General features: G+C 46.0%; 1 protein-coding gene across 7 annotated transcripts in view; it reads left to right on the top strand.

Annotated features, from left to right (window-relative positions):
• The first annotated feature begins 430 nt into the window (after positions 1 to 430).
• LOC125081608 (zinc finger protein 268-like) overlaps positions 431 to 11934 on the top strand; it is a 35094-nt gene continuing 23590 nt past the window's right edge. Inside the window, exons 1-3 of one of the 7 annotated variants that reach the window (XM_047696159.1) lie at positions 431 to 647; positions 973 to 1054; positions 1321 to 1431. In XM_047696159.1, coding sequence (XP_047552115.1) covers positions 1022 to 1054; positions 1321 to 1431 — 144 coding nt within the window. In that variant the 5' untranslated portion in view covers positions 431 to 647; positions 973 to 1021. Of the gene's footprint in view, positions 813 to 972; positions 1055 to 1320; positions 1432 to 6763; positions 7980 to 11934 lie in introns of those variants that run through there. The other 6 variants (XM_047696160.1, XM_047696158.1, XM_047696163.1 and 3 more) reach the window with 6 other exon arrangements.

Genomic DNA, 11934 nt, shown 5'->3' with positions numbered 1-11934 from the left:
TATTCATTAAAGTGTCATTTATGTTAACATGTTATTATGAATTTCTGAGTTTTTATCGTGTAAATCTGGACATTCCCCATTTCGGGAAAGCAGAGAACGAAGAACATTTAAAAAAATTTTTTTTATCTTTTTATTAACATATAATGTATTAATCGCCAGGTTTACACACTTCATAGCACTCACCATAGCACATACGTTCCCCAGTGTCCATACCCAGAACATTTTCACCTCCGTTGATACCACTCCCGCCTTGCGCTAATGCTGCCCACGACTGCAATTCTCCGCCGCCTTGAGACACTCGGCTGGGGCGTCCACCGCCAGGACGCCAAGAACCCGAGCTTCTCTCCGCAGTGTTCTGGGCGCCCACCCACCCCTACCAGGGGAGCTCCCGCAGGGACTTCTGGGAGTTGTAGTTTGCTCCGCCCTGAGGTCGCACAGACGCGTTTCCTGCGCGTCCCTAACGGCCGCCATTGGCTGGGCCCGGCCTAGAGAACCTTGTTTCGTGTTGTGTGTCAGTTTCCCGTCGCGGTGACCCGAGCTGAAGGTGGCTGACCACGTCTGCCTCGACAGCCGTGGCCGAAGCACCCGCGGCGGGCGCCGCCAACTCAAAAGGGAGGCCAGAGCCGATGTGAATGCAGATCCGGGAGGTAGAGGCGGCCCGTCCCCCCGAGTCCCCCGGCCGGCGGCTGAGGGGTTAGTGGAGCCCGACGCGCCCAGTCGCTTCAGCTTCAGGGCGGCGGGACGGTAGAAACTCTTCTGAGCTCACATCCCCCTGCCCGGACTTGGAACAGTTTCCTGACCCGGTTGCGCAGGTGTTGGGAAGGGGGCGGCGTGGGAGTCGGGGAGCCCCGGGGCTCCGAGAGGGAAGGCGTCTCCGCCGGGCTCCCTCGGTGGGGGCGGGAGGCTTTCCCCGGCGTGAGGGTGGGAGCGGCGGGGAGACCGCCTCCTTCACGTTTCTTGCCCCTCCGGCAGCCCTAGGGTCCTGCCGCCACCCGCGGGACGCATAGACCCGAACGTGGGGATGGCCACCAGGGTCCGGACAGCGGCCATCTGGGTGAGTAGCGCTTTTTCTCTCCTTTCTGAAAAGCTCTCCCTGAGCCCCAAGGTGTACTCATTCCATTTTCCGCGGGGTGGGAGTTTCTCGTGCGCCCCCGCTCCCCACTCCGCCTCAAGACACTCCTGTAGAGCGTGTTAGACCGTCCAGAAGTACTTCTTGTCATCAGACTTTTAATTTAAACTTTCCGTCTCTTTTCTGCCAATTTTGTACCCTGAACTCGTTTATCCCATTATTCAACAGTTTTTACTGTCTTGTGCTTGCTGGGTCCTGGGGCAGGTGCTAAGAGTGCAAAGATCAGTTGTTCCTGCCCTTGTTTTGTGAGAGCAGAGGTCTGGTGGGGCCGTTGGACAAGGAAACCCATAGGGACATTGACAGTAGGTACTCCGAACAGGCTGCGGAAGTACATGGGGACGCACAGCACAGGGTCAGTTTTGGAGATGAGGGTCCTCCAAGAAATGCTTGCGTGATTAATAAGACACTCTTAACCGAGGTTTGGAAGGTGAGTGTGAATAAGGGACTGAAGGTCAGCCTGGGAAAAGGAAGCAACGTGCAAATCTGAGAGTCTTGAAATGCCCCGGTCTGTTGGTGAACTTCGATGATTTTAGGGTTGCTGAAATGTGGAGTTTGAAGGTTTGCAGGTGATGGTGGAATGTATAAGAAAGGAGGCCAGAGCCACAGGCTGACCAGATCATAGAGGGGTTTGAGGATTACCTTAAAAACTTGGATTTTAGGGGCGCCTGGGTGGCTCAGTGGGTTAAGCCTCTGCCTTCAGCTCAGGTCATGATCTCAGGGTCCTGGGATCGAGTCCCACATTGGGCTCTCTGCTCAGCGGGGAGCCTGCTTCCCCTCCTCTCTCTCTGCCTGCCTCTCTGCCTGCCTCTCTGCTTACTTGTGATCTCTCTGTCAAATAAATAAAGAAATAAAATCTTAAAAAAACTGTGGATTTTATTCTCTAGGGAAGAGAGATTTATTGAAGTGATTTCCCAAAGGACTTCTGGTTGGAATAGTCTGAAGTAGGCAAGAGAAGACAAGGGTTTAAATAAACTAGTAGTTTTAAGAAAAGAGAGATGGTAGAGAGGCAGAAGCAAGTCGCCGGGATGAAAGGTACAGCATAGGGAATGTTCTCGGTGGTATTGTAATAATGTTGTAAGGTGGCAGATGGTAGCTGGGCTTATGGTGAGCATGACATGATAGACCCCTGTGTTGTACTCTTGAAATTAATGGAACATTGGGTATCAACTATACCTTAATAAGTGAATAAGGTAGTCAAATATATAGAAAACATTAATTTAAAAAAGGGTGGGGGGCAGAAGCAACTGGATTTGGTAACTAGTTGGGTGCTGGTTGTGAGGGAGATGGAAGAGCGGGTGTGACTGTTGGAATTCTGCTCTGTGGGCCTGGGTTGGGAGTGGTAGCATTCCCCGGGTCAGGGAAGTCTATCAGAGTTATTTTTGGTGGGGGAGGTGGGTGGAGATTTCTGCTTTAGATGGATTGGACCCAGTACTTGTTGGTGGGCAGAAGAGTAAGCATGTGTCTCAAGAGCAAGATCTGGACAGGCCACACTGATCAGGTGTGGCCAGATTAGCTCAAGGAGAGTGTGTAGAATGAGAAGAGGACTGGGGATAGTTCTCAGAGAACTGGCAAGGGAAGGCTGCAGAAGAGGGGCTGATTATTGAGAGCCCAGTAGAGATGAGAGAAAAGAAGAGGCTTGTGTTCCAGAGTTTAAGAAAAGGAAACCTCGGGACGCCTGGGTGGCTCAGTTGGTTAAGCAGCTGCCTTCGGCTCAGATCATGATCCCAGCGTCCTGGGATCGAGTCCCACATCGGGCTCCTTGCTCGTCCGGGAACCTGCTTCTCCCTCTGCCTCTGCCTGCCATTCTGTCTGCCTGTGCTTGCTCTCTCTCCCTCTCTCTCTCTCTCTGACAAATAAATAAATCTTAAAAAAAAAAAAAAAAGGGAAACCTCAAAACCAGTTGCCATGTGAGATGTCCCACAGAGGTCAAGTAACATTAGGTCATAGAAGTTGAAGTTGGATTTAGTGATGACGGTGGTGGTGGGTGTTACTGGTAACATTTCCAGAACAGAGTGTGGGTGTGTATGTGTGTTAGGGAGGGAAAGAAGATGAAGAGTGGAGCGATGGGAACGGCAGTCGGCTGCAGAAATGGGAAGGAGGCAGGAGGACCGTGATGGAGAATTAAGGAAGTTGTTCTGTTGCAGTGGGAAGAGTTTGAGGAGAATCCAGTAAGGTACCTTGGTACAAAATCAGTCTAGAAATCAATAGGTTTCCTTCTTACAAATGGTTAATCTGTTTAGGAAGTTCCATGAAAGAAATTATCCTATTTACTTTCACTTTTGTATCTTTTTTCAGTCTTTGTATTTTGGATGTGCCTTTTTAAAACAGCATAAATTTGTTTTTCATCAGTCATTCTTTTTTTTTTTTTTAAGATTATTTATTTATTTATTTGACAGAGAGAGATCGCAAGTAGACAGAGAGGCAGGCAGAGAGAGAGAGAGAGAGGGAAGCAGGCTCCCTGCTGAGCAGAGAGCCCGATGTGGGCCTCGATCCCAGGACCCCGAGATCATGACCTGAGCCGAAGGCAGCGGCTTAACCCACTGAGCCACCCAGGCGCCCTCATCAGTCATTCTTTTTATTTTAAACGATGCACTTTGTTTATGATCGATGCAGTTACCGATATGTCTGGGTTTAAATCTGCCATCTCACTGTGTGCTCTCTATCTGCTGTACTTGATCTGGGGTTTTGTGTTTGTTTTTTCTTCTCCTCTCTTGCCTTTGTATTTTTTCTCTCACAGAGATTTGGCCGTTGTACACATTGTTTATTGCTTTAACATTTTTTTTTTTAACTTAATGGGTGCTTTCTGGATAATTTCCAATAATTTGTCTTTTAATTTATTTCTGACATGCTATTAAAAATATTTTGGTTAAAAGTTTTTTCCATTTTTTTTTTTTTTTTTTTTTTTAAAGATTTTATTTATTTCTTTGATAGAGAGAGATCACAAGCAGGCAGAGAGGCAGGCAGAGAGAGAGGAGGAAGCAGGCTCCCTGCTGAGCAGAGAGCCCGATGTGGGGCTCGATCCCAGGACCCTGAGATCATGACCTGAGCCGAAGGCAGCGGCTTAACCCACTGAGCCACCCAGGCGCCCCATCCATTTTTTTTTTTTAAGATTTATTTGTTAGAGACAGAGTGAGTGTGCATCCACACGGCGAGGGAGGGAGAGAGGGAGAGACGCTCCAGCAGACTGCCCACTGAGTGTGGGGCCCTGCGCACAGCTTCCATCTCAGGACCCTGAGATCATGACCTGAGCAGAAATCAAGGGACGCTTAACCGACTGAGCCAGCCAGGCGCCCCATCCATTTTTATTAATTCTTTTCCTTTTTCAAATATGCTTGTTAAGTCATTTGTCTAATTCTTGGCCAAATGATAAAGTTTGCCTTCATCTTGAATGTAATAAGGTGCACGCTCTATGATCAGTGGCCATGGAGCCCGTTCATTGGCTGTTGTCTTTGAGGTATTCTCTCTGTTGTGTGTTGACTTTCATTAGTTTGTTTATGTCCTCTTGTTTTTTCAAAGTTTCGTTATCCTGGTGCTGGTCACTGTACTTGGAAATTCTCAAGCGGGGTGCCTGGGTGGCTCAGTCAGTTAAGCGACTGACTCTGGATTTCGGGTCAGGCCATGATGTCAGGGTCTCGAGGTTGAGCCCCGCGTGGGACTCTGCGCTGGGCAGTCTGGGGTCTGGAGTCTGCTTGAGATTCTCTCACTCCCTCTGCCCCTTCCCCTGCTCACACATGTACACACACTCTGTCTTAAAAAGTAAAGAAAAGAAGAAACAAGTTCTTTGAAGGAAAAAGTTAAGGCCTAGAATGAAGGTATTTTACTCTAGATGTGCATATAGTTTTGCTTTTTTCCCATCTGCTTTTGAGTACGGCTGAGGACAGGTGTATTCCCATTGTAGGGGTTGGATGTGAGCCCCGGCTGCAGGACGGCCAGAGGCTGGCTTACACGTGAGCCCGTGTCGGGACAGCAGGGTGCGTGCTCAGCACCTCCTCATTAAGCGCCAGGGGCCACCAGGGAGCTGGTGCCTTAGTTACCTCTGCTGGTGACAGCAATGAGTTTTTTATTGGATTTTTTCCTTTTTTAACTTGAGTATGATTAAGAAATTCCTAAATCTTGTGGTGTTCCGTTCGTTTCAGCCATTTGCAGTCCTTATTCTTCCAGAGGCTTCCAGTGTCCCAGCTGTGGCCGGAGGAGCCTCTTCTTCGCGGTCCTGAGCTCTCTTGAGGTCACTCTTTCAGCCTTAGCTGGCTTCCTGGCTTCCTGGCTTTTGGTCCAAGCAAGATATTCTAGGTTCATCTGAGTATTTCCTGTCCCAAATCTGGACTCAGGTTTTCCTCCTGGGAATCTGATCCCTTTTAGTAGGTTAACGCGCTCAAAGACCACAATGAAGACCAGAATGTGGTTGCTTCCAGGCCGTTTTACCAGGCAGACCTAGGAATCTTTGAAAGGAGAAAAAGTATGGTTCATATTGGTATTTCCAGTTCAAATTATGGAGTTTTCACTGTTCTAAAATTACTTTTTTTGGTGGGAGTAACCCAGTGTTCACTGAAAGATAAATGGATAAACAAAACGTGTATGTCTCTATGTGTGCTGATATGGATATGCACGACATACAGTTCAGCCTTGGAAAGAAATTCTGCTATGTGCCGCAGCATGGATGAACCTTGAGGACATTATCTTTGGTGCAATGAGCTAGTGACAGAAGGACAGATATTCTACTGATAGGAGTTTTTCAGTGTTGTCAGATTCATAGAAAGTAGAGTGATGTTGTCAGAGATGGGGGTGGGGGGAGGGGCCAATGGGGGTTTGTTGCCCAGAAGATGCAGTTTTACATATGAAAACGCTTCTGGAGGTAGGAGGTGGTTATGATGCTGTAACACTGTGAATGTATTTAATTCCACTGAACTGTACATTTATTTTATTTTATTTATTCTTTAAAGATTTTATTTATTTATTTGACAGAGAGAGATCACAAGTAGACGGAGAGGCAGGCAGAGAGAGAGAGAGGGAAGCAGGCTCCCTGCTGAGCAGAGCGCCCGACGTGGGCCTCGATCCCAGGACCCTGAGATCATGACCTGAGCCGAAGGCAGCGGCCCAACCCACTGAGCCACCCAGGTGCCCTGAACTGTACATTTAAAAATGCTTAAGATAAGTTTATGTTATGTGTATTTTACCAAAATTAAAAATTTTTCAAAAAGATGAGCTTCGACTCTTACCTCACACAGTACAAAAAAATGAACTCAGAATGGAACATAGACTTAAAATTTAAGAGCTAAAGCTATAACACTTCTGGAAGAAAACATGTAGGAAAATATTTGTGACTTTGGGTCAAGCCAAAGTTCTTAGATATACCTCCAATACCATCAGTCTCCAAAAGAAAAGAGAAAGCTTGTATGTAGATTCTGCTTTTGAAGTTGTGAATTGGACTATTACATCAAAATAAAAACTCTTGTGCTTCAAAGTCATTTCATTCAGAAAATGAAAAGGCAATTCACAGACTCTGACATAATATTTGCAAATCGTCTATCTAGTACAGGACTGTATTCAGAATATATAAATATATAAAAAATAAATAATATAAATATATAAATATATATATATTACTTACAACTCAGTAAAAATGGCCAAAGGATCAGAAAAGACACTTCACCAAAGATCTGTAGATGGCAAAGTAAGACACGAAAAGATGCTTTCCATCCTTAGTCATCAGGGAAATACAGATTTCATCGCAACGAGGTGCCATCTGTACCCACTGGAATGGCTTTAAGCTGAAAGGTCGACAGCGAAAGTAGAGAAATTGGGGTCTTTATAGACTTGGTGGGAATATAAAGTGGCTGAGTCACTTTGAAAAGATTTTGGCAATTTCTTGAAAACGCGATCTACAAATCTGTCATACAGTGCAGTCATTTGACCTCTAGGAATTTATCTAAGATAAAGGAAGAGATGTTTATGTGAGACTTGGAGGTAAATGTACGTGGCAGGGTTATTCTTAGGAGCTCAGAACTGTCAGTGTTGAGTCGCTGGGGAATGCATAGCCAAATGGGCTACTGTTAGCAGGAAAGGGGACACTGTGGGTCTGTGTTATGACGAGAATAACCCTCAAAGGCATTCTACTAAGTGAAACAAGCCAGACACAGTACAGGGTGTGGCCCCATTTATAGGAGCCGCCAGGAGAGGCAGTTCCTTAGACACAGAAGCAGGGCGAGAGCCGCGTGGGAACTGCACATGGCTTCAGAGGAGCGCGCAGAGTATACAGGGCGCGTCGGCGCCAGCCTGGACAGAGAGGGTTCCCGCAAGGCCTTCAATTTAATAAAAGTCACTGAAGTTACATACTCTCTCTTTATAAAAGTTTCATTGCAGCATAATTTATGTACTGGAAAATTCACTCTTAAAATGTACAACTTGGTCGCCTTTAGTGTTTAGAGTTGTACACATGTCACCGCCGTCTAATTCTAAACATTATTGTCACTCCAATAAGAAACTGTCCCCAACTGCAGTCCCTCCCTCTTCCCTCTTCCCCCTTTTCCTTGGCAACCATTAATCTACTTTGTGTTTTTCTGAATTTACCAGTTTCATAGAGTTATACTGTGTGTGGCCTTTTCTGTCTGGCCTCTTTGGGCATGATGTTTTCAAGGGTTGCTTTGCGGTTGGTTTCCACCGGTCAGTCGTGATGCTAGTGAGTAGGAAGGCCTGCGGCACTCCCCTGGGCCCATGTGAGCATCCAGACATTTCCGACTGGAGGCAGCGTTGCGGCTGGACTGGTGTTTGAGGTTCGTCCTATGATGGCAAGATGTGCTTCGTCAGCAACCGTCAGGGAATGTCGGAAAAACGAGGTTTATAAGTCCTGGAAGTTCATAAGCCCTGGAGGGCGCATGGTATGCCAGACAGCGAGGTTGTGGGGCGGGGAAGTGTGCCCTCAGGCCTGGGCTTGTGCCTTTATTGGAGTTGAGGGTGGGGTGCCTTGTGTTTTGCAGATTCACTTTTTATTGGTGAATTTAAAATATAAGGGTGGGAATTAGAGCACAGAAAGGGAAAACCAGGGTCACTCCCTTGAGCAGTTATCTAGGTCACCCAGTGCTTTCCAAAAGGGGGATGTCATTGGGAGGGGCATCTCTGTTCTTCGCCCTTTGGTGTAGCTGGCGATGTGTTGGTCCAAGATGAGTGTCTTCAAACTGGTCGGCTTGACAATGAAAAGCTTGCCTCAGGCACTTAAATTATAGTCAAAAAAAGCTCTTGCTGGGCGCTTCCTCTCCGAGGGTTCATCAGTGTGGTACCGTTTATCAGTACTTAATTCCTCGGTGTGGCTCAGTGGCCTCTGCTGGGCAGGCCACATCTCGTTTATCCCATCATCAATGGTGGACGTCTGGGTTGTTTCCAGTAATGAGCTATTGCAACAAACATTTGTGTACAAGTGTTTAACTTACTGTTGCATCTTTTTTGTCCCGTGCTAGGTATCTTGTTTTTATTTTAGGAAGTTACCGTTTTAATTCCAGTGTAGTTAACGTGCAGTGTTGTGTTGGTTTTGGGCGTGCAGGGTGGTGATTCGGCACTCCCACACATCACTGCACGCTCCTCGCGGAAGTGTACGCCTAGTCCCCTGACCTGGTTCAACGCCCCCTCTGCTGACCATGTGCTCTCTGTAGCTAAGACACTCTTTCTTGGCTTGTCTCTTTTTTTTCTTCCTTTGTTTTGTTTCTTAAATTCCACATATGACAGAAATCATACGGTATTTGTCTTTCTCTGCCTTATTTCACTTACCATCATCCTCTCCAGCTCCCATCTGTCTCATTGCACATGGCACGATCTCATTCTTTTTTTTTTTTTTAATGATTTTACTTATTTATCTGAAAGAGACAGATCACAAGTAGGCAGAGAGGCAGGCAGAGAGAGAGAGGGAGAAGCAGGCTTCCCGCTGAGCAGAGAGCCCGATGGGGGCTTGATCCCAAGACCTTGAGATCATGCATGACCTGAGCTGAAGGCAGAGGCTTAGCCCACTGAGCCACCCAGGCGCCCAATTCCATTCTTTTTTTTTTTTTTAAAGATTTTATTTATTTATTTGACAGACAGAGATCACAAGTAGGCAGAGAGGCAGGCAGAGAGAGAGGAAGGGAAGCAGGCTCCCTGCCGAGCAGAGAGCCCGATGCGGGGCTCGATCCCAGGACCCTGGGATCATGACCTGAGCCGAAGGCAGCGGCTTTAACCCACTGAGCCACCCAGGCGCCCCCCAATTCCATTCTTTTTGATGGCTGATGAATATTCCTGTGTGCGTGTGTGTGTGTGCGTGTGTGTGTGGGTACACCGTATCTTTATCCATTCATTGGTTGATGGCCACGTGGGCTGTTTCCATACTTTGACTACTGTAGATACTGCTGCTATCAATTCAGGGGTGCATGTATCCTTTCAAATTAGCGTTTTTGTATTCTTTGGGTAGATACCTCGTAGTGTAATCACCGCACGCATCCTTGCTGACACCTGTTATTTCTTGTGTTGATTTTAGCCATTTGGACAGGTGTGAGGTGATCTCTTGTGGTTTTGACTTTCATTTCCCTACTGACGAGCGCTGTTGAACATGTTTTCCTCTCTCTGTTGGCCATCCACATGTCATCTTTGGAAAAATGTCTGTTCATGTCTTTTGCCCATTTTTTAATTGGATTGTTTTTGGGTGTTGAGTTATATCAGTTCCTTATATATTTGGGTACTAACCCTTTACTGGATATGTCATTTGCAAATATCTTGTCCCATTCCGCAGGTTGTCTTTTATTTTGTGACTGTTTCCTTCACTGTGCAGAAGCTTTTTATTCTGCTGACGTCCCAGCAGTATGTTTTTGCTTTTGTTTTTCTTGCTTCGATAGACATATTAGAAAAGTGTTGCTCTGGCTGATATTAGAGAAATTACTGCCTGTGTTCTCTTGTAGGATTTTTGAGGTTTCAGGTGCACATTTAGGTCGCTTATCCATTTTGCGTTTATTTTTGTGTGTGGTGTAAGAAAGTGGTTCAGTTTCATTCTTCTGCATGTTGCCCTGGTCTTCCCAATACCATTTGTCAAAGAGTTTCTTTTTCCATTGCATATTCTTTTTTTTTTTTTTTAAGATTTTATTTTTTTATTTGACAGAGATCACAAGTAGGCAGAGAGGCAGCCAGAGAGAGTGAGAGGAAGGGAAGTAGGCTCCCTGCTGAGCAGAGAGCCCGATGCGGGCTCCATCCCAGGACCCTGGGATCATGACCTGAGCCGAAGGCAGCGGCTTTAACCCACTGAGCCACCCAGGCGCCCCTCCATTGCATATTCTGGCCTCTTTTATCAGAGATTAATTGACCATGTAATCTTGGGTTTGTTTTTGGCCTACAGTCCTTTTCTGTTGACTGTTCTGTTTTGGGGCCGGCACTATGCCGTTTGGATCACTGCAGCTTGTGGTAGAACGTGAGTCTGGAATTGTGATACTTCCAGCTTGGTTTTTCTTTTTCAACACTGTTCGGCTATTTGGAGCCTTTTGTGGTTCCATACAAATTTGTTCTCGGTCTGGGAGAAATGCTGTTGGTACGTTGGTTGGGATTGCATGAAATCTGTAGATCGCTTCGGGTCGTGTGGCCATTTTAACGGCATCTGTTCTTTCTGTCCGTGGGCGTGGAACACTTTTTCATTTGTGTCGTCTTCAGTTTCTTTCATCAGCGTTTTACAGTTTACAGTGTACAAGTCTTTCTCCTCCTTTTTTAAGTTTATTCCCAGGTGTTTTATTCTTTTTGGCACAATTGTAAATAGATTGTTTTTCTAATTTCTCTTTCTGCTGCTTTATTATTAGTGTATAGAAATGCAGTGGATTTCTCTCTGAATTCATTTATCAGTTCCAGAGGGGTTTGGTGCGGTCTTTAGGATTTCTCTACATGGTATTATGGCGTCTGCAAATAGTGAAAGCTTTACTTTTTCCTTACCAGTCTGGAATCCTCTTACTCCATTTTCTTGCCTGATTGCTGTGGTGGGACTTTGAGTGCCGTGTTAAATACAAGTAGTGAGGGTGCCTGGGGGGCTCAGTGGGTCAAGCCTCTGCCTTCGGCTCAGGTCATGATCCCAGGGTCCTGGGATTGAGCCCGCATCGGGCTCTCTGCTCAGCAGGGAGCCTACTTCCCTTCCTCTCACTCTCTCTGCCTGCCTCTCTGCCTGCTTGTGATCTCTGTCAAATAAATAAAATCTTTAAATACAAGTAGTGAAGGTGGACATCCTTGTTGTGTGCCCGATATTAGGAGGAAAACTCTCGCTCTCTCACCTTTGAGTATGACGTTAGCTATGGGTTTTTCAAATATGGCTTTCTTATGTTAAGGTATGTTCCCTCTAAATCTACTATGTGATTTTTTTTTTTTTAATCATGAATGTCTGTTATACTCTGTGAAATGCTTTTTCTGCATCTGTGGAAATGATCGTATGGTTTTTATTCTTTCTGTTGTTGATGCGATCTTTCATGTTGATTGATGATTGATTTGTGAATATTGAACCACCCTTGCAACCCAGGAATAAATCCCACTTGATCGGAGTGAATGATGTTTTTAGAGTATTGTTGGATTTGGTTTGCCGATATTTTGTTGAGGATTTTTGCATCTGTATTCATCGGAGATACTGGCCTGTAGTTCCTGTTTTTTTTTTTTTTTAAGATTTTATTTATCTATTTGAAGAAAGAGAGCACAGGCAGGCAGAGTGAAAGAGTGAGAAGCTGGCTTTCCTCTGAGCAGGGAGCCTGACGTGGGGCTTGATCCCAGGACTCCGGGATCATGACCTGAGCCAAAGACAGATGCTTAACAGACTGAGCCACCCAAGC

This window comes from Lutra lutra, chromosome 12 (assembly GCF_902655055.1).
Source record: "Lutra lutra chromosome 12, mLutLut1.2, whole genome shotgun sequence".
Classification (NCBI taxonomy): Eukaryota; Metazoa; Chordata; class Mammalia; order Carnivora; family Mustelidae; genus Lutra; species Lutra lutra.
The sequence above is the reverse complement of the archived record's forward strand: the minus strand, read 5'-3'. Positions and strand labels throughout refer to the sequence as shown.